Here is a 24,432-nt window from a genome sequence, read left to right on the forward strand (position 1 = left end):
TAAGGAATTATAAACCAAATAAAATAAAAACATCTGCCCTGAAGATAAGGATAGTGCTGACAGATTAACTTCCAATTCATTATGCACCGCTGCGTCCCCCCCGGCCACAGAGCAGTGTGAAATTGATAAACAGATTTCGGAATGGTTAGAGAAACAAAGGATATGCCTTTATCCATTTTTTGCAGCAATTCCACTTTTTGTTTGATGGACATCGAAATATACTTTCGCTTTGCAGATTCTTTGCGAGCTCCAGCATCAGAAATTCTATTTGACATAATCGAAAGTTCAAGCTTACTTTTATAAAATTGCTCTAACAGTCTGCAAAAAATAATAAGCCGGATCCAATTCGAAGATTAAAGAACAACGCAATCTGCAACATTAACTAAAATAGATAGTTAGATAATTTTAGCTTATACCGTCCATTATACATTAAACGTGCATGCGCATACGCATATGCGCAGCCGTAAAGGTCTTATGCGCAAGCGTGAACGTCAAGTTGACGCATGCGCAGAAAGTTTGTAGCTTTGAGGTCCATATTATAGATCATTCCAGATTATGGGTGTCCAAATTAACGACTTTTGACTGTGCATATATATATATATATAAATAATAAAACCTAGTGCTATTCAATTATTTAATATAAACATAAATTAGAAACTTTTATTTATAATCTTCGTAAAACACGTTCAAAACAATTTTAACAGATGAACTAATTATAATATATTTTCTAAAACATTTATAATCAATATTAAAACATTTATAATTAATATTAATGCTATCAATTTGTCATTTTATTCATTTTTTCAAAAAGCAAAGTTTGAAATTTGAGCAGCCAGAAAACATTTTATTTGAAACCGCTCAGCAGCATATGTGGTTTCTTTTTTTCTTTTAATCATTTTGTCTTGTATATAAATTGCATTTAAGATTAATTTAGGTGTACTTTAATTAATTAAAGAATTAAACTCTGATGGCGTTCTATAGCAATAGTAAAGAATGTCAAAAAAGGTGTAAGTAAATGTTAGAAATCCGCTAGTCTGATTCGCATTTGTGACATTATTCATTGCTCGCAGTGGCTTATGGGTTAAGGGATGGAAGACGATGTGCATCTGAACTGGTCCTGAAGGCGAAAATGCTTCATATCCCCATTTCTCCCTAATACAAACTGTGGTTGGCATGTGAAGCGTTGAGCAAAAAGAGCATTGCATATGAAAGGGGCTATAAAGAGACCCACATTTCTCACTAAATTTTATAACTAAAATATAACTTAAATTTTGATAATTAAAATAGTTACCAATTTTTAACTTATTTTTTTTTATATGTGCATATTTAATACAAATAGAAATGCACAAATGGCAAAATATATATACATATATTTTAATATTTCTGTTGAAAAATTGAAAAATAATCATTGCAAAATGTAGTGGTTGTACTCAAGTTTTGAAATTTTTGTTTAGATGGTACATGTTAGTCAAAAGGTTGAGAACCACTGAAGTAAACCCAATTACTTCTCAATAAGTCAGTTTAATTTTTGTAAAAAAATGAAATAAGTTAACTGCTGTTCATCCAGGTTTTTTAATCACATTTTGAAAAAAAAAAAAATTATTAAAATTTGGGATTTGCCTTTAATGAAATAGAATGCAGTAGAATGGGATCTAGGCAGCAAGAAAAACTGTGAAAATGGATAAACAGTGGCTACGCAACATAAAAAATTATGAGAAGTGATTTAAATTTGTATATGTTATGCATTTAACTTGTATATTCTGATTAACTAAATAAAAAGCAATCAGCTTCTTCAAATGTTTGCAGTGTGGCTGGTGCAAGTTTGGTGAGATAACTGCCAGTTTTCACGGTCGATGGAATTTCGCAGTCGAATATAATGTTTCAGTGCTTATGCCTGGAATGCCCTTTATTCTTTCAACAGTTTCACATAATTTAAATGCACGCATCTACTGTTCAACATAGCAAATAAAATGATTCCTTTTAGAATTTTAGACTGGAAATTTTTACTTTAATTCATTTGCCTTTTATGGTACTTTTCCTTTATGCACCTGCCATGTTTTTTGCTTGTAAAAGAGAAAAGAAAACAGTTGCCGAGACCCAACGATAGCACCACCTGGGAACTATGTGTGTATATGCTTGTGTGTAAAAAAGAGAATAATTAAACACACAGATTATTACAATGGTACTACTGTAGTATTTTATTCATGCGAACAAAAGTTCTTTTGTTCCCCACTGCATGAGATTAGCAGTTTTCAAAACCTTACATTTTCCTCTCATCCTGGTATCTCAGCCTCCCTTGATTTAATTGCTAAATGTTCTATATAGCCAAGCATGCAAAAAGAAATAAAATCGTTTGTGCACAGCTGTGTTAAATGTCAAAGAGATAAAATTGCTAAACATACCAAAGCTCCTTATTGGCACGTTTGTTGAACCTGATGCTTGTTTTTCCCACATATATATTTTATAAGCCCTCTCCCTCCATCTGATGGAAAACAGTTTTGCATGACTATCACACACCAGTTCACAAGACGGCCAGAAGTTATTCCAACAACTCACATGACTGCAGAAACAGCTACTTGTGGCTTAGTACATGGATGGACATCCAGATTTGGATGCACACAGTCACACATCTGAGCGGGATAAAAATTTTAAATCTAATCTTTTAAGAGAACTTACCCGCATGCTTCAGTGCAACAGGACTTGAACCTCTGAATATTATCCCTGGTCAAATGGAATTATCGATTGCTTCTATTGGCATCCTAAAAGAGGCCTTTAAGCACATAATGCAGCACAATGGACAGAAACTCTCCCACTTGTTCTCTTAGGCATATGCTTAGCCATTACAGAGGATATCAAAGTAGCTTCTCAACTAGTTTATGGCACAACATTAAGATTACCTTCTGATCTAGTAACCAGTGATGCATCAGATCTTAAATTTCGCATATGTCAATAGTTTACTTCAAACAGTGAGGTCTTTAAACCCGATTTCTACTGCCCTAGATGGCAGCAGTAAAAAGTCCGACACTCTGGCATTCCACCACCTTATACTGGACCTAGTCAATGACAGAAATGATACGAATTTTATTATTGATGTAAACGGAAAAAATACTACAGTTTCAGCTCCCGCCCGAACAGCTAGGGTTTTCAGAGCCTGAGGACAGCTGATGATTTTGCACCTCCTCCTGTTGGAAAGAATGGAAAATAATTAATTCTAAAATTTTGTAAAATCAGTTTGATACCCTGGATGCTGCACCCATAGACAGATGTCCCCCCTTGCCCCCTCTAATCCACATGATGCTTTAATCAAACATCTACCACTAAGAGTGGGCTAAGATATGATTTTCTAAGCATTTAGTCACAGACTACATTCGTTGAGCACAAACTTTTACTTTATTTAATACTTTGTATTATGCACATGTTTGCTACTGCATCTATGACCATGTATATATTTTTATTACATTATACTTCATTTTCTGTTTTTCACTAATTTTGAATTTTCTGCATATTGTAAATATTTATTATGATTTGTAATTGTGTCTTCATTACTGGGAGCATATCCTGAAGCATTTCATTTATGTCAGGGAGAGATGCCTTGTATCAGACAATCAGCAACAGAAACACATCATGTGTATGTTTTTACATCACAAACTACTCTCTCCCCTCACAGTCTTACTGGCAGTGCTGCTGGGGAAGAAATGCTGCTACAGTGCTCCTGCACAAATTACTTTTCTGTGAATGGCATAAATTGTATTTTTATTTTAATGCTGTCCTCGCAGTTTCATTAACACATTGAGGGTGGCACAGATTTTGCTATATTGTGCCACCGGACGGCAGTAAAAATCGTACTATGTTTTACCTGGTGGTGCCTTGCACACAATGTTGTGTAGCAAAACTTCAGATGCAAAAGCGCAGTTTCCTTTTACTATACGTTTAGTATATGCAAAGCTCTGTATAAGAGGAGTTTCTTTTTTCTGTTATTCTATATTTGGCAAACACTTGCACCTATATTGGTTCTGTAAATATATAAAGCTAAGTGTTGATGAATAATTCTTCCTTCTTTATGGATTACTAATAGTGAACTTCTGTTGGCATGTAACTTTGTTTTTCATTCTGTACGCAAGAATTTGAAATTTAAAAACATTATATATTATAGTATATTATAGTATTGATTTCTTCTGGTAAGCAGAATTATAAGACATCCGGTAAAATATGTAATATGTTAAAATGTTCACCCTTTAGAAAATGGATTTTGCGATAACAGATGACTCATCAGATGAGTCTACAATTGTGTTCCACAGACAAAGATCAAGGCAAATGATACTTCATCTTTTTCAGAGGAGAGTCACAATGATACTTATGATTTGGAGGAAAGTGACTCATTTAGGACATCTGATAAATATACTATGACGCCAGAGTTTTTAGAAGCTGATTCAGAAGAAAATGATAAGACAGAATGGCAGCAGGTCATAGGAAGAAGCAGTGTGATATGTCAGTATACAGAAGACAAGGAATTTTTGAATGAAAATGTTAATTTTGATGATCCTTTTTCATTGTACCAGTTATTTATGTCAGACAATGTTCTAGAATTAATAGTGAATAAAACAAAAAGATATGCTGAACAATCCAACATTGGTGTTGAAAATAATTCTTTATTCACTACCAGAAAACACCAACAAACCTGGATGCCTGTTACAATAGGAGAAATAAAAAAGTTATTGGCATACTCATTATTATAGGTCTGCTGGAGTTGCCAGAAATGAAGTTATATTGGTTGAAAAATACAATGTATTCAAACACATGCATAAAAAAGTTTATGATATTTTATTTTGATGATATTTTATTTTTAGTTATATATAAATGCAAACATTTGCTCTTCAGCTGTGTGTACAGCCACTGAATGTTTCCTGATTTTAGTATCAAATAGCTTAATCAACTTTTGTTGCTATACAAACCAAACTTTTTATGTTTCATTTTTTTTTTTTTTTTTTTTAATGAATAAACAATTTTTTGAACAGAATAATACAGACTAGAGAAACCTTGTAAAAGAATAGATTTTGTATTTTACACAAAATTATTTTTTTAATTTAAAAATACAAGAGACACACAAATCTTTGGGTCATTTAAAACATTTGTAATTGGAAATATATATGTCTACAATCAACGGTTACAAAAATAAAGGCTAAGTAAGGACTTTTGTATGCATTCACAAACACACACATATACAGTCAAAAGTCGTTAATTCGGACATCCATAATCCGGACCTCAAAGCTAAAAACTTTCTGCGCGTGCGCCGCGTTGACACATGCGCATAGGCGTTTACGCGTGCGCGTAAGACCTTTTACCACTGCGCATATGCGTTTGCGCAAGCGCAGAATACGTTTTCGCGTGCGCGTTTTATGTATAACGGACGGTATAATCTAAAATTATCTAATTATCTATTTCAGTTAATGTTGATAATTGCGTTGTTTCTTAATCTTCGAATTAAATCCGGTTTATTATTTTTTGCGGACTGTAAGAGCAATTTTATAAAAGTAAACTTAAACTTTTGATTATGTCAAATAGAATATCCGTTTCTGGAGCTCCCAAAGGATCGTACAAAACGAAAATATGTTTCGATGTCCATCAAACAAAAAGTGGAATTGCAGCAAAAAATGGATAAAGACATGAAGAATGTGACAGAGAGGCTAGTGAAAACGAAAAAGTTTCGATTGACAAGTGAGTCAGTATTCTCGGCACAACAATTAACGGGACTTGAACCGCAGAACTTTGTAACTGAACAAGAAATTGTGTCTGTTTATAGAATTAAAGAGAAAATATTATCACATAAAACGAAGCAACTTAAAACAACTTACATCGAAAGAAATGTTTAATAAAATAAACAAATAAATATTAAGCTTTTTTTTGTAAATTTTGATACCCTTTAGATTATAATTGTTCTTTATTTCATAAATTAAGGTTTCATATTTTTAATTTTAGAATTTCTGCATGCCATCTTACGAGATTTAAATTGATCTATAATCCGGAACCGACGAGTCCGGATTAACGACTTTTGACTGTATATATAGAGAGAGAAAGCTTCTGTTTTGAAACAAAAGTACTATTTTTAGGTATTAAATAGTTATTGATTTTATTTTAAAGTATTATTTAAGATTAATTTTTCTTAAGCTAAAAACAAAATTAATCTGACTTACCACAGGTGACCATCCAGATCCACTTAAATGAACCTAAATTATCAGTAAATAAGAGAATATAACATACATTTTGTCTGGTGAATAACTTAAAATAAATGTGCAAAAATTTTTAATGACAAATTGAAAGAACATTAAACATAAATCAAATGACACAAATTAAAAATATGCTACATCTTTGATAACTAGATACAAAGGAGTTTAGTTTTGCCAAAATTGCGTAAAAAATTTGAGATTTTAATCTGAATTCCATTATGAACATAAATTTACTGTTATGCAAACTTAACTATTAATTTGAATATTTAAATCCCTTCTATTCATTCTTTAGATGCTAAAAATTTTGTTATGTGTAACAACATATATTATTTTTCTTGAGATAAAGTATTTTTTAAACAGTGCAGAGAATAATATTCAAAACAAAACATAAATTATAAGTGAAATCGAGCACGCGAATTTAGATTGAGAGCTCAGTTGAACTTGGATCTGGATCTAAATTTTTCTTCAGATTCAAAGCGTATCAAGTATTAAAATCTAAATGCCAAGTTAGATAATCTAAAACCTAAATGACAAATTAGGTGAATTATAAAAATTATGCTTTATTATGTATCAAGAAGCTGTCACTGTATATCCAAGTATATAAACAGAACATCCAAAATGTCTATTAAGAAGTACAAGAGATTAAGTATTTATCAAAATTATTACCTAGGTACTTTATAAAACTGCATAAAGTTAATACATTCTAACAAAAATTAAAGCAATGATAAAAAATTATCAGGTGAATATTCTGAATTTCTACAAAGAGCATGCTGCTCAACATCACACTCTTAAAATTAACTTAATATGCAGGAATTAGCATTATACGTAATTCAAAGCTTGCTGTACTGTTCGCATACAAACTTTGTTAAATAATGCACAGCATGTAAAATAATGAAATGTGTGCAATCAAAGTTAAAAATTCATCAATTCTGAGAACTAAAGTGGAAATTTTTATAAAATTTTTTAATAAAAAGATATTTAAACAATTTATATTCAGTTCAACTTTGCTTGTTTTATTAAGATCACATTATAATATATGTTCAGATATAATCAATTAGTCAACTATATTATTATTCAATTACTAATTAATCTTATAGGTTAAAAATGTCATTCGCTGCTACAACTGATGTTCATATTGACAGATTTAGTGAAGTAAACATTGCACTCCTAATGTTTTTAATATTGATATTATTTATACATAATATTAATTCATGTATAGTTTAATTTTCTACTTAAACAAAAAAAAAAAAAAAAAGAAAGAAAGAAATAAAGAAAAATCAATTCAAATATTTCGCAGTACAGACTAGTGCATATTCAAAATCAATTTTTTTTTCTAAATTTTATCAAATAAAATTTCAAACAAATTGGACTTGAAGAAAATACCTTCATTTTAAAAGTTCACGAATTCAAACTTTTTGCATTTCTGCTTTGATATATTATAAGTTCACGATACACTTACCCGATATCACATTTTTCAATTAATAGTCTATTCTATTTAGAAAAAAAGTCTTTTTACTATTGTGTAGTAGTTAACTATGTTTTTTAATTAAATAAAGAGATCACTGTTTCATTTTGATAGTACTCACATTATCTTTTAAACTGCAATCATTCTGAACAATAGCAAATAGACAGGGACAACTCTGCTCTCTTTTTCTTCTATTATTTAAATTCCATAATTTTGTGTAACTTTACCCATTTGTGATAACAGCAGACTGGTCAAAATCTCTATGTGACAAGTTTTTTTTTTTTTTTTTTTTTCCCTAGAAATTTTTCACTGCACTTTTCCTAAACTTTATTTTATGTATTTTCATTTGTTGATTTAAATGAAAATTTCTTCTAGATCGCTAATGTGTGGAAAGCTCTAAGCTTTTTTTTTAATATAACAGTGATATTTTTTGTGTCTTAAAACAGATACCAATTGCACAATGAGGTTGCTGAATTCATCTTTAGTCTAAGCACTTATTCTGTCACTAACAAATAACTGAAATGACCGGGGGGGAAAAAAAAAAAAAAAAAAAACACTTTGTTTAACATTATTATCCTATTGAACTTTAAAAGAAGTTTAGAAATAAAGATTAGCCAATCTTAAATTATAAATAATTAATATAATATAAAGCTGAAAGCAGAAAAATCGCTTCTAGCATACTTAGAAATAATAATAAATTAATCTAAATTCATAGGTAAACAGTGAATATTCTCTCTTTGTAACTATATTGTAACTATGTGCAATTTTCCTAGTCTCTTATATTGTGTGAGGAAAGGAGAAGCATGGGAAAGCTACTTTTGTCCATGTTTTTTTCAACTGATGCAATACATTTGTCAGCAAGCATTCTCCTCTTAATGAGAGAGGAGTAAAAAGAAATATGACACGGCAGTGTGCAGCTCATTTTGTTTTGAGTTTCCACCTTTAAAATCATCAATTCAATATCAAACTACAGATTAAATGCAATTAATAAGGATTTCAATCTATGAACAAGTTCTGCTCTGATCAGTATTGTGGCTGGCGATGTTGGCTTGCTTAGATTCAAATACAGGAGAAGACATGGACATTTGTAAGCATACAGTTCTTTAAGGTATGGGGCACTTAAAATGCTGGCAAGCATAAAGTCCTCTCGAGTGGTTTGGTAGTAAGAGAAGAGGAATAGCAGTCTCTTGGATGCATCCCCCAGCTTAATCTCCATCAAAAAATTAGGGCAGAGCTGCATAGTTAATGCAGTGGACTAAACCCAGTAAAACTAATGATGAAATTCTGATTTCCTATCCCTTTCTACTGAACCTATAACTATATGAATAAGTTAAATAACAATAATTCTTTTTTCCAATTTTAAATTTATATGCATTCGATAAGGCAATGCTCCTGAAAATTACTATGAACCTTTTTATAGTTTTTATTAAGTTAATGAGTTTATCATACTTTGAGCAATGTACATCAACATCCAATGCTGAATTAGAATACCAGATGACATCATCATCACAGCCCAGCGCAGTAAGAATCATCCCAGACAGCGCTGAGACCTGGTCGAGAGCGGAGGGCAGACGGCTCACACGTCTTCAAGAGTTTATGAATTTAGATTGTGCTTCTGATGTTATGCCTTTAGGTGTAAAGGGACTACATCATTATATTAATCCAGCATACCGTTAACTTCATCTTTATATACTTTTCTTAATTACTTTTATTTCTTCCTATTAAATAAACCATTTAAATATTACTTCGGGCTCTCATGCTGTGAATTAAGTCAGAGTCTACAAAAAAACATGGCGACCAACCGTGCGGCTCGAACTTGGAAAATGTGTGAGTGACATTATGAACTGTGCATTGAACTACTGAGTGAACTGTTCTCATAAGTTATTCGATTTATTGGATTACTCTTATAAAGTGTGGATTACCCAATTGACGACGATCATCTGTCGGGTGAGTACAAAACTTTCTTTCCAATATGAAGTTAGTAGAAATTCCAGAATTGGAAGCAGCTTTAAAGAACAGTAAAAGTTCTGAAATCTAAAGTTTGCATAAGCTTATTTTTAATACTGATGGAGACCGAAATAACCGGAAAAGATTACGTGAATTTTCTGGCTTTATATTTAAACCAGATTCTAAAGAATTTAATAAGAAAATAGATACAGTACAGAATAGTTTTACTTTGAATGAGTTAATTAAAATTTGCAATGTATTGTGCATAAATTCAGAAGGTTTAAAAACGGAAGTCGTAACCCGAATTGTCTCTTACCTATGTGATTTATCTGTATTATTTGAAAATATTTTGCATGAAGAAAATAGTGATATTGAAGATGAAACTATTAATAAAATTTCTGAAGTAATGCTTGATGATAATCAAAGAGACAATCCTGGTTTTAATGAGTCTCAAGTAAACAACAGTATGCAGCTTCCAATTCAAGATCATTTTAAACCTCATCTTAGTTTTTCTGATATTGAAAGTATTGTTAATCCTTTTTCTGGTAATGCATATGAAAATGTTGATAAATGGATTGATGAATTTGAAGATGTTATAAACTCTTTGAAATTGAGTGATTTGCATAAATTAGTTTTTGCTAAAAGATCATTAAAAGGTAAAGCGAAACTATTTATTCAGAGTGAACCTAAAGTTAATGATTGGTGTAAGTTAAAAAATCTTTTGAAATCTGAATATGGTAAAGCTTTTAATTCTGATGAGTTGCATGAAATGTTATGTAAACGTAAATTAATGCCTAATGAATCTTTAGATGAGTATTTTTTGAAAATGAAAGAAATGTGTTCGCGAGGTAACATTGAAGATGCTTCATTAATTAAATATGTTATTGATGGTATCCCCGATTCTGTAGTGAGGAAAACTATACTATATGGTTGCGAAACAATATCTGAATTTAAACAAAGGCTTAAAATTTATGATAAAATGAGATTGGACAATGATAAGTTTAAAAATCCGAAACCAAAAGTAGACACTCAAGTTAAAGATAGAAGTAAGCTTTCGTCATCAAACCGAAGTCAATTTAACGTTAATAAGGTCAAATGTTTTAATTGCCAGGAATTTGGGTATTATTCAAAGCATTGTGTAAACAAATCAAAGGGTGTAAAATGTATAAAATGTAAGAAGTTCGGGCATTATTCAACAAACTGTCCAGAGCAGACCCCCGAGACACAACAAGCAGCTTTATTACAACGAATTTCCGACAAGCATAGAATTAGGAAGACTGTAGGAATAAATAATCATTTAGTTGATAGTTTAGTTGACACTGGTTCAGATGTAACGATATGCAGCGTAGAGTTATACAAGCAGATTGGTTCTCCTAATTTAAATTGTAGCGATATCACATTAAACGGAATTGAATCAAAGCAAACGTACCCCATCGGCTTTTTCATTTCTGATATTTCAATTGATAGTTTTTCACTGCGTACTAAAATTTATGTTGTTAAGTCATTATGTAATCAAATTGTATTAGGTTTGGATGTATTGAGTCAGTTTAACTTCTCTTTTACCGAGAATGGCCTTCAAATAATTTCTCATCGGAATAAAAGTAATGTAAACTTGATAACTGCTGAGTCATATCGAAATTCTACCGTTCGTTGCGTTATGGGAAATTTGAATATTGCTGTCTCATTGAAGAATGTTTATGATCCTTCGCAATCGTCTGGCGTCTCTGTTAATGTAAACAAAAGTCCCGAAAGCGGAAGTGGATCGACGTTTAATTACCTTTCACATCTGGTGAATGCTATTTCTGTCAACGAGATTGATTTATCGCATATTTCGAATGCAGAACATAAAGAAAGACTGTGTAATTTAATTAATTCGTACCAACCACGGAAAAATAGACAATCTGACTTCAAGATGCAAATAATTTTATGGGATGATATTCCTGTCTGTCAAAATAGAAGATACATGTCTTTTGCGGAACAAAAAGTTGTTGACGATCAAATTAAGGAATGGTTAAAAGAGGGCATAATAAAGCCTAGCAATTCTAATTATTCGGCGCCTATTGTTTTGTGTAACAAGCGTGATAATTCGAAACGTTTATGCATTGACTATTGGAAATTAAATAAGAAGATTATTAAAGACAAATTTCCACTGCCTTTAATTCCGGAAGTACTTGATCGCTTAGAACAGTCAAAAGTCTTCACGACACTAGATTTGAAAAATGGCTTTTTCCATGTAGACATAGACGAAAATGGCACCAAATATACTGCTTTTGTAACACATAATGGTATCTACGAATTTCTTAAAGCTTCTTTTGGTTTATGTATTAGTCCAAATGTTTTTCAAAGGTATATTTATTCAGTATTTCGTGACTTGCTAAATGAAGGTGTACTAATTATTTATATGGATGATATAGTCATACCGGCTAATGATGAAGTTGAATGTTTAGACAAATTAGAAAGAGTACTCAAAACTGCTTCGGAGTATGGGTTACAAATAAATTTCAAAAAGTGCCAATTCTTAAAACGTAAAATTGAATTTTTGGGACATGTAATTGAAAACGGAACTATTCGACCATCGCCTTCCAAAACTGTTGCTGTTCGAAACTTTCCACAACCGCGTAACTGTAAACAACTACAAAGCTTTTTAGGACTAACGGGATATTTTCGTAAATTCATTCCTCAGTATGCTAAAATAGCTAAACCTCTTAGTGACTTGCTTAGAAAAGGTATTGGTTTTAATTTCGATTCCGAACAACAGGAAGCTTTTTGTAGATTGAAAGAAATTCTCTCTCAGGCACCTGTTCTACACATATTTAGGCAAGGGTATCCATTAGAACTTCATACCGATGCTAGTAGTCAAGGCTCTGGTGCGGTATTACTCCAACTGTCTGATGATGGTAATTATCACCCAATCCAGTATATGAGTAAGAAGACTTCACTGCAGCAAGAGAAACTCTGTAGTTACGAATTAGAAGCCCTTGCAGTAATAGAAGCTCTGAAGAAATTTCGAAACTATTTGTTAGGGACTAAATTCAAAATTGTAACTGATTGTAGTGCTTTTCAGAAAACTTTAGATAAGAAAGATTTAACTCCTAAGATTGCAAGATGGGCAATGTTTATTGAAGAATTCGATTATAAAATTGTACATCGTTCAGGAAGCCAAATGAAACATGCTGATGCTTTAAGTAGAAATGCTCTAATTTTAACATCATACACATCCGATGTAACTGAGAAGATTCGGTTAGCACAACAACAGAATGAAGATGAACACGTGAAATTGATAAAGAATTTAGTTGAGAAGGGAGAAAAACATGGATTCTTCATGAGAAATGATATTTTGTACAAATTTGAAAATGGTAAAGATCTTCTAGTAGTGCCAGAATCCTTACAGAATGAAATCATACAGAAGGTACATAAAAAAGGTCACTTTGCTGTAGATAAAACTGTGAATGCTGTAAAGCAAGAATTCTATATTCCCAGACTGAAATGCAAAGTTGAAAAAGTAATTGCTAACTGTATAGAATGTATACTGTACAACAAGAAGCAAGGAAAAGGAGAAGGATTTCTTCATCCTGTACCGAAAGAAAACGTTCCCTTGAGTACGTATCATATCGACTTTATTGGACCTCTTCCATCAACGAACATGAGATACCAACACATTTTAACTGTTGTCGATGCTTTTACGAAATTAACTTGTTTCTATCTAGTGAAATCACCAACTACGCAAGAAGTTATTTCAAAATTGAAGCAACAACAGACTGTATTTGGAAATCCAGCCAGAATCATTTCAGATCGAGGTAGTGCCTTTACATCGAAAGAATTTTCAGCGTATTGTACTGAAGAAGGTATAGAACATGTCAAAATTACTACCGGTATTCCAAGAGGTAACGGACAAATTGAGCGAATTCATAGAATTTTGATTCCTGTTTTGTCAAAATTATCACATGAAGATTCAACGAAATGGTTTAAGTATGTTCCAGATGTTCAGAGAATAATCAACAGTACAACTACGAGAAGTACGAAATATTCACTGTTTGAGCTTCTCATAGGCACGAAAATGAAGAAGAAAGAAGATTTGAGAATTAGTGAGATATTGAAAGAAGAATATCTAAAACAATTGGTTCAAGAACATGATGAAATGAGAGAAGATGCGAAAAACAACATTTTGAGGATTCAAGAAGAGAATCGTAAACAATTCAACAAGAAACGTAAGAAACCGAAACTATACAAGATTGGCGACTTGGTAGCCATTCAAAGAACTCAATATGGGACTGGTTTGAAACTACGACCTAAGTTTCATGGACCGTATAAAATCATACCTGTTCGATCAAATGACAGATATGAAGTCGAGAAAGTAGGATGCCATGAAGGACCGAATTTGACATCTACTGCGGATGACCATATGAAGCCATGGTCAAATTGATTTGATGTTTGTATCAGCTCAAAACCTAAGGACCTGATACTCTTTTTTCTTTTTTTTCTTTTCTTTTTTTTTTTTTTTAATTCTCTTTGCAGGTACATGATAGTGATGTCCAGTCAACAGACATCGAGGACGATGCCTCTTCAGGCTGGCCGAAGCTGTGGGAGTCATCAACATCCAATGCTGAATTAGAATACGAGATGACGTCACCATCACAGCCCAGCGCAGTAAGAATCATCCCAGACAGCGCTGAGACCTGGTCGAGAGCGGAGGGCAGACGTGAGCAGACGGCTCACACGTCTTCAAGAGTTTATGAATTTAGATTGTGCTTTTGATGTTATGCCTTTAGGTGTAAAAGGACTACATCATTATATTAATCCTGCATACCGTTAACTTCATCTTTATATACTTTTCTTAATTACTTTTATTTCTTCCTATTAAATAAACCATTTAAATATTACTTCGTGCTCTCATGCTGTGAATTAAGTCAAAGTCTACAATAATAAGTAATAAATAAGACAAATTAACAAGCATAAGATTTTTATTTTAAACAGAACAACATGATTTATTTTAGGATGGAAATACAGAAGCTATGAAAACTACCAAAAGTTTGTGTTTAACCTGCAGAATAACAGAAATAAAAGGGGGAGGGGTCTACAGTTTTAGGAAATTTATAACCAGTTAATTTACAATTTGGTTCAAGCAGATGATTTTTAAAGTATTTTGATTTTAATAACACATTAAGCAGCATTTGATATATTTAACCAATAAATTATGTTAATGTGCTGAACAACCATAAAATAAAATCTAGAATTTTTTAAAAAAATCATTTTTGCATATATTGCATTATTGGTTACAAGACTACAAATTTTACATTTAAATTTGTTTTCAACTTCTTTAGTAGTATCAATAGCAAGAATATGTAAATTTTCACCTATATACATAGGCTATTTTTTTCCCCAACATCTAATGGGCTATAGGATTTTATTACCAAAAATTAATGTGCAATACAGGTTATTTCTCTACATAATTATCTTGACAACTGAGGCAGTTATCATTATTGAACAATTATAATTTAATTAGGAAAAAATCTCAAGCTCTCAAATTTTTTCCCAGTCTTTGCTTGCAAAAAGTATGGAGAAAATTATCTGCTATATACATGTAAGTAGAATATGCTGCAATGTCAATAATCACACGTATTTATGAACTTATGAAACTTATATATTTATGAAAATCATGATCTATGTCTCTTTCTGTTTAGAAATGATCGTTTTGAGAATAAATAATAAACTTCCAATCCCATACACTGCCCAATACATAACATTAAACTATTATTTAATACACTTATAATACAAACAGAGCAAAATCATATTTTTGAAAGTACTTGATATTTATTTATTTAATTGATATAATAAATAGGCATCAACTGATGATAGTTTAAAATAAAATAAATTTGAATAACTGCACTGCTAATCACAGTTCTTGAAAGCTCTCTGGCTTACTTTACAATTACAGTGGTTGTATCTGTATATTTTGGTTTGCAGTTTTGTGTACATATTTTTCATGAGTTCTTGTTGTTTTTTCATTTACATTAGCTTGAAATGATGAATTGCAATAACAAAACAATGTATTAACTATTGAAATGTGTGAGATAACAGAGAATGTCTGATTTGGACATATATGAATTAAATGCCAAGAAAAGCATAGTAAATGACTATCAGAAAAACCACAAATCCCTTCCAAGATTTTAGTAAGCAAACAGAATCAGAATAAATGCTTGCAAAAAGATGTAATATAAAATTAAAAATTGAAAGGTATTGATGACTCATTATTGAAAACTTATATATCACACTTTAAAATAGTGCACCTGCTTAAAAAGTAAATAAATAAATAAAAATAACTAAAATGTTTAATAAATATTTATATAAAATCTATAATGTTATTTTATATGCTTTCACAGATTCATTGAGCATTTGTTTATGGGATCTAAGGACCAATCCCATACAGACCAATTAATCATAAAACTACTGCAATTGGGAGATATTCCACTTGACATTTCCCTCCATATACAAATGATAACCTGAATACAGAGAGTATACAAGTGGTTATAAAACTCATTTATTAACCTGCATTTTGATATCAGAAGACAAATCTCAAACAAAAAACATCTTTACCTTAATTGATAAATTAAATAGTTTTTTTTTATAGTGACCTTACTGTAAAGATTCAAATATGAGAAAGCTGTGGAAAAAAATTATGAACCGAAGTATAGTTAATAAAATGATTTAAAAGCAATATATGAAGCCATGTGTTATGGATGTAAGGTATTGTGACAACAGTTGCTTCAGAAATGAAAAGAAATTATATGAATGTTGGAAGATAATAAATGAATTTACCAATTAAAAATTAACTATAAAATAACTAACTTTAAATAAAAAAAAAAAGTAAAACATATATTCTCATGTATGAAGATGATTATTCAAGTTAGTATGAAAAATGGAGCTAATGCTTAGTAAACGAAATCATATTGGGATGGCAATGATTCATTTCATCAATTATAAAACCATGACAAACATATTTTTACAAAAGCAGCTTGCACTTAGAGGGTGCTGATACATGCTGAAAAAGGGAAAGATAAAAAGTAGTAATAAGGACATTCCTGGCTAGAATTCGACAAATTGAAAATTAAGTTCTTGATACTGTTACGAAATGTCCAGGCGCGGTGAGATAGCTTCCCAGCAAAGCAGTTTTAGGGTTGCCATAAAATGGCAAGCGCAGGCAGGGTTGCCAAATTTGGCGAGAAATTGCCCATTTGGCGATATGCCATGGACGGATGGAGAACCTTCTGGAACGAATTTTTACCGGTTTAGCCCAGAATGTTCTCGAACACCAGCCAAAAGCTATATAAACCCTGCTGGTACGCAGAGAGTTAGTATCGAGTTGGTGTCTCATCTAGCGAACAAATCCAGTTGACAGCCGGGCAGCAAGTGCCGAGTGGGTCCTCGAGTTCATCGAAGGAGTCTCTTAGTGTATCGCGGTTAGTGCATCATCGAGAGAGCCTGTTGAGCTCTGGGAACGACTGAACCAAAAAGTCGGGAGCCGTGCTCTGTGTGTCGTCGAGTGCATCGCGAGTCGTAGTGTGAAGAGTCTCGAGAGTATGTGGAGTTCCGAGAACGACCGAGCAGAGTCGAGAGCTGTACCCTGGTACTTTGCAGTGAAGCTGTCTTCACAGTTATTGCATGACAGTGTGAAGGCTATGTCAGCGTGTTTGTAACAGTTCGATGACTGTAAAAGTGAATTTGGAGTTACCTGATTAATATAGGCAAATAAAGTGTTGTTTTGATACTTCATCAAGTAGTATTGTCATTATTCACTCCAAATCCTTACGAAACACATACGAAATAAGTAGGTGAAGGAAGTACGTGAAGGAAGAAAATAACATAACAACTGGTGTCGGAGAAGAAAAACACAACAATGCTTTTTAATCCGCTATTGCTACAAGAAAAAACATCTACAACATCTATTGAATCTTAAAGAAGGATTAAAAATCTTTTTCCACAAGTTAAAGCTCAAAAAGCAATTTTTCTCCTTATATGTATTTAAATTGATCATATGCCTTCAGAGGAAGTAATTTTTCCTGGCACTGAAAAAAAAAAAAAAAAAAAAATCAAATGTGCAGTATAAAATGTTTTTACTGCATGTTAAGTGCCCCTATTAAATTATACACTATCCCAAAGAAGATAAGAAAATCCCGTCCCTCTTACTGACCTGCAGATTCATTTTAAGATTTATCATGTTTCTTTCAGAAAAAGAATCAACTCTATTGCTTTCTTTTTTTGTTGCAATATATCCAAAATGAAAGAAAATAACTGTACATGTTACAACACTTATACCATTTCTTTATACTTGTTTCACGGAAAACAGAACAATAATTCACTGAGAGAAAGTCATACATATGCACACATACACACACATGCATGTGTGTATATATATATATATAAAGAAGTTCAAAACTTAATCAATTGCATGCTGAAAGCTTCAACAAGTGATGGTAATGAGGCAAAATAAATTAAATGTTTAAAACCCATCTCATACTTAATTTGGAACCAACCATATGCAGGAAAAAAAAAAAAAAAAAAAAAAAAAAAACATAGCATAGTGGTGGTAAACTGCATGATAAGCACAGTAATTGCCAAAACCAAAAATGAAAAGGAAAAAAAAAAAAAAAATGAATCTTTTACTGCACTGTCATCAAGGGTTGGTGCAATGAAAGAAGTAAATGTATAAGTCTGTTTCCGAACCAACAAGACGCACATTAAAGTTTAATACTTATAATAATTTTAGAAAATCAAATTTGTGTCTTTATAAGGCTAACCCTTACAAGTTGCAGTAGAGTATAGCAAAAAAATTGCAAAATCATAGCATTAACATCATAAATAAGTGTAAAATACAAGTAATTATTTTGAGTAGATCATGTGAAAAAAACAAATCATGCAAATACAAGTAATCCAATACATGAAAATATATAACATATGAAAATTTGAAATCACACAGGCTGGTGTAAAAAATTGTTTTGCAAATTATAGCAACAAATACATAAAGAAGCAAAAAAGATAGAAATCTAAAAAATTATTTTCTACATAAGCGGACTGAGTTCAAAAAACAAAACATTTAAACAAAAGCAATTAAACATAATAATATATGAAAATTTGATATAAAAACATAAAATAAAAACAGAAAGAAGAGTTAATTCGTTAATTCTTAAAATTTGTAACACTGCGGCGACAAAAAAGTTTTGAAATGAAAAAATATTAACACAGCCTAATCAGTAGCAAATGAAACATTAAAATCACTACTGTTATAACAGATATTTTTTATTCTTTTTGTTTGATTAGTAGTAAGGTTAGCAATAATTTTCTGGAGATACTGGAATTCAAATTAAGTTAAACTGGATTTCAAATTAGTTTAACTTAATTTGAATTAAGTCTGAATGAAATAAAGTAATTGAGTATGAAATAAAGTAATATTGTTGAGTTTGTTAATTATGTAAGTCAAATTAATCTGCTATGGTGTCATCTTTGTTAGTTTATTAAGGCATTTAGGATATACAGTCAAAAGTCGTTAATCCGGACTCATCGGGACTTCGGCGATTCCGGATTATAGATCATCAGTTTAAATCTTGTAAGATGGCATGCAGAAATTCTAAAATTAAAAATATGAAACCGTAATTTATGAAATAAAGAACAATTATGACCTAAAGGGTATCAAAATTTACAAAAAAAAAAAAAGCTTAATATTTATTTGTTTACTTTATTAAACATTTCTTTCAATGTAAGTTGTTTAAGTTGCTTCGTATTATGTGATAATACTTTCTCTTTAATTCTATAAACAGACATAATTTCTTGTTCAGTTACAAAGTTCCGCTGTTCAAGTCCCGTTAATAGCTGTGCCGAGAATACTGACTAACTTGTCAATCAAAATTTTTTCGTTTTCACTAACCTCTCTGCCACATTCTTCATGTCATTATCCATTTTTTGCAGCAATTCCACTTTTTGTTTGTTGGACATTGAAACACACTTTCGTTTTGTAGATCCTTTGGAAGTTCCAGCATCGGAAATTGTATTTGACATAATCGAAAGTTCAAGTTTACTTTTATAAAATTGCTCTTACAGTCTGCAAAAAATAATAAGCGGGATCCAATTCGAAGATTAAGGAACAACGCAATCATTAACACTAACTGAAATAGATAATTCGATAATTTTAGCTTACTCCGTCCGTTATATATTAAACGCGAAAGCGAAAACGTATTCTGCACTTGCGCACATGCATATGCGCAGTAGTCAAGGTCTTACGCGCCAGCGTAAAACACCTGTGCGCATGTGCCAACGCGGCGTACGCGCAGAAAGTTTTTAGCTTTGAGGTCCGGATTATGGGTGTCCGAATTAACGACTTTTGACTGTATATGTTTTTCAGTTTCATTATAATTATAAATGTCAATGATGTCACCTATCAGAGCCATGACAAGGGTGAGGAACTTGCCTCAGGTGAATAACTAAAAGGGGCCCAAACTGGCCATACGAATTCGAAAATTACTTTAATTATGTTTTTAAAATTGTGAGTTATTATTAGGGGAAATAAGCTTCGGCAAACTTAAATTAATAAAACAATAGGAAGAATTTCGAGAAAACCTGGAAATTAATGCAATGTGCATTTCGATGTTATTTCTTATTTATCGAAAAAGAATTTTTAACATTTTCATTTGAAAGATATAAATAATTGGTTATATTATTTTTCTGAATTTGCAAAGCTACGATTAAAAAAGACTTTAAGAATTATGGTATAATTATGCTATAAGAATTATTATATTTTGATTTAATACATTTATTTACTTTTGTTTAATACAAATATAGCTAATTTGATATATATATATATATATATATATATAGCGGTGCACATTTACTTTTTTGCCTCAGGTGAAAAAATATCTTGGCATGGCTCTGCCATCTATATACCTATAGGTAAATTTTAAAAATTCTGGTTCATGGTAATTATTAATGAAATAAATTGTTAATAAAATTATATTCTTTAACAAAGAGGAACCTGTTACAGATGGCAGTTGAATTGTTAGTCAGTAATTGGGAAATCTTTCGAGTATTGTTTGAGAATTTTTCTAAATTCAATAACGTCAATTAATAATTCATAATTAATATTACTAGTTGTAGATTATTTATGCTAGTTAATATTATTAAGTAGATGGATAATCCTTACCTGTTCATTTTCTACACCAAGAATTCTGGGCATTGATGGTCCACATAAATCTATATCCATAACTCCAACCTTATATATGTAAAAGATATCAGCAGTATATTAATTTAAAAATTTTATATTCATATTGTTTTATATATACATATATACTGCAAACAAAGATATTACGTGCAGCAAATAATTAAAATAAAAATTTAATGTATTACATAAAAGGAAAATAACTAATTGCATAAAAATCCATGAATTAATGCAAATTATTAGTTATATTGTCAAGAAACACAATTACTGCAAATTTTTTTTGAATCTCTAAAAATAATTCAGGAATTTAACATACTATAAATTTTTGCAAAAAATTATATTAATATTCACTTAAAATTTTGAAAAAAAAAGAGCTTTTTTTTAATCTTAAAATATTTGTGTTTTTTTATTTTTATTTGTTTAAATTACTGCATTTTGATCTGTATCTATTTGTCTTGTTTTATTTTATAGAAACATTCAGACTTTTTATCGCAAGAAACAGAAGAAAATCAACTGTGCTCTAACCGGGATTCAAACCTTGTACTTTTCAATCTGTTAATTCACTGTGCTAATTATATGCATCACAAAATAATATTTACTACATAAGGTAATTCCTTACAATTTTATGCAAATACTTGCATTTTTTTAAAGATTTTATATTATTAGACATCACTATTACTTATTCTGCACACTGTTTTACAGTAAACTTATATTTATTTATTGTTTATTTTGCATAAATTTTAATTTGTAAGTACAGTTAAAGAGTTCTCCAAACTTGATCTGGGCAGAAGAGGATCTTAAGTTTTAAGTCATAAAACTCATAACATTCACAACTCATAATAACATTTCATCCAATACCTAAGTCTATCATAATTTTATGAATACTTTTCTCTTTGTCTATTCTCTCAAGGCACCCAATTTTGTTTCCATTGCTATGTTAATTTGTCTCTTTTTCTTTCACATTTTTACTTGCATGGACAATGTAATGCATCATTTGTAAACCTGGATAAAATCTAAAAGAACTATACCCAGAATGAACTAAAAGTTTAGTTAGTTCTTTTAGTAACTAAACTAAAAGTTTAGTTAGAAAGAACTAAAAGTTACAAAGCACAGCCACAAACCTGATAACATCTAGCAACAGAAAGGAGGAATGTGAGAGATAATCAACAGCAATTTATTACACAGATTAAAGAAAAGTGTTACAAAAGGAAAGAGACAAAAATTGTAAATTTACAGATTCAATCTTTTGAGCTAAATCTTTGTACAGAACACGAAAACATGCTGAGATTCATACACATAAATATGCCGTTTTCCCCATATAACATGATAGAAATTATTACAGTCTAATTATTAATAAATCACCACATTATTTCAAAACTAATGTTGTGCTTGAACAGGAGATTTTTAATGATAAAGTGCAACTGTCGCGTTATATGGAATGTTGAATAATCAAGAGTTTGCAAGATTTTACTGTACTTATATTATGTTTCTATATATTTAATTCTTGATAATTTCATAGTATTTCAAATTCTTTGTCAAATAAATGTACAAAAATGACTGTGTTACAGGCTTACCAGTCTTTCTCACAAAATTTTGTTAACAAATTGGTGACATACTGCAACTTTTAATCATCACAGAAAAATTTTGGAATTTCCTAAAAAAAAAACACTTTTCCTACAAGAAAACATTTTGGATTAGTTTTTTCCAGAATGTTTTTACACACTTTTTCCCCTTCACCTGCTCTCCACCTCTTTAGGGCAATAGTATCAGCATCACTGCCACAAGAAACTCCAGATTGAGAGCTGCAAAGTTACTCTAACCTGTTTGCAGAATAAACAGCTATTAAGTTTTATCCACTCATGATTTAATCTTTGCTTAGTAAGTGGTTTTATAATTTATTCCTGTGTTAAAGTGATCAGTTTTGCTTCAGTTACTTTTAGCTGATTTTTGTCATTTTGATATATGACACTGCAATAATACTTTAGATATTTCTCTTTATTTTGCTTGTTTATTCAGAAGATCTTTATGAGTTTCTAACATGCAAATGTTTTTTTTTTTTTTTTTAAATTGTCACTAACCACTGCACTGAGCACTACTTTGATTAGCTTGTAAGGTATATGGAGCATATCTTTCCAGATCTGATAAATATCCTTATAATAAGAATTATTTGCCAATACCTTGTTTCTTACATTTCTCTAGCTTGATGTTAGAATGATAAATATTATCTAGAAAGTCCACTGAAAGATTTTTAAGGCAAACATACCATTTACTATTCAGCCGAATAATTTTCCACAACTACAGTACAATGTCTTTAATATGGACGTACATAATCCGGAATGATCTATAATCCAGACCTCAAAGCTACAAACTTTCTGTGCATGCATAGCGCTTATTCATGTGCATAATACGTTTACGAATGCACGTTTAATGTATAATGGACGGTATAAGCTAGGCTAAAATTATCTAATTATCTATTTCAGTTAATGTTGCAGACTGCATTGTTCCTTAATCTTCTAATTGGATCCGGCTTATTATTTTTTGCAGACTGTTAGAGCAATTTTATAAAAAGTAAGCTTGAACTTTCGATTATGTCAAAAAGAGTTTCTGATTCTGGAGCTGCCAAAGGATCTACAAAGCGAAAGCATGTTTTGATGTCTATCAAACAAAAAGTGGAATTGCTGCAAAAAGTGGATAAAGGCATGAAGAAAGTGACAGAGAGGTTAGTGAAATCGAAAAAATTTCGATTGACAAGTTAGTCGGTATTCTCGGCGCAGCAATTACAGGATTTGAACAGCAGAACTTTGTAACTGAACAAGAAATTATGTCTGTTTATAGAATTAAAGAGAAAGTATTAGCACATAAAATGAAGCAACTTAAACAACTTACACTGAAAGAAATGTTTAATAAAGTAAACAAATAAATATTAAGCTTTTTTTTTTTGTAAATTTTGATACCCTTTAGATCATAATTGCTCTTTATTTCATAAATTACGGTTTCATATTTTTTAATTTTATAATTTCTGCATGCCATCTTACCAGATTTAAATTGATAATCTATAATCCGGAAAAACCCCTAATCTGGAATCGCTGAAGTCCCGACGAGTCCGGATTAAAGACTTTGTATTGTACAATGTTTCCTTCATTTTTGTATATCATCATACATTCACACATCTGGGTAACTAACAAAGCTGCTTTACTTATATTACATGTACTCTTCACTTGCTGAACTGTTTAATACCTATTACGCACAAAACATAATACAGATTTATGATTTTTTTGAAATTTTATCATACATCTCTGATTATTATAGCATTAAAGCTTAGCTTGCAGTTTGCACAGAACATTTTTTTTACAAGTTGTACATGTAATTTACCAAATATATATGTGACGCAAATTTTTTAATTTCAGTGATCATAGATTTAAATCTTAAAATGAATTCAGTTTTTAAATATAAGCAATATAATTTTTAAAATTATTAAAATTTAATCTTAGGATGTTTGTAGTTGGAACTTGCTTCTAAAGGGAAAAAAAATCTACATTAGCTATCTTTTAAAATATATTGAAACATTTAGATTAATGTTATACATATCCAAA

The 24,432-nt window shown here is 30.9% G+C and overlaps 1 protein-coding gene across 2 annotated transcripts in view; it reads right to left on the reverse strand.

Moving 5' to 3' along the window:
* Positions 1 to 24,432, reverse strand: part of Nubp1 (NUBP iron-sulfur cluster assembly factor 1) — an 81,158-nt gene that overhangs the window by 33,251 nt on the left and 23,475 nt on the right. For both annotated transcript variants that reach the window (XR_015041777.1, XM_085819240.1), the window contains exons 4-5: positions 20,825 to 20,893; positions 6,192 to 6,224 (exon numbers count right to left, since the gene is read on the reverse strand). Coding sequence is in view for 1 of the 2 variants with exons in the window: in XM_085819240.1 (XP_085675366.1) it covers positions 6,192 to 6,224; positions 20,825 to 20,893 (102 nt within the window). In the remaining variant the exon portion in view is untranslated. The remainder of the gene's footprint in view (positions 1 to 6,191; positions 6,225 to 20,824; positions 20,894 to 24,432) is intronic.

The sequence above is a fragment of the Stegodyphus dumicola genome, chromosome 6, assembly GCF_044657685.1.
Source record: "Stegodyphus dumicola isolate Sdum_Otavi_A_Nest chromosome 6, ASM4465768v1".
Lineage (NCBI taxonomy): Eukaryota > Metazoa > Arthropoda > Arachnida > Araneae > Eresidae > Stegodyphus > Stegodyphus dumicola.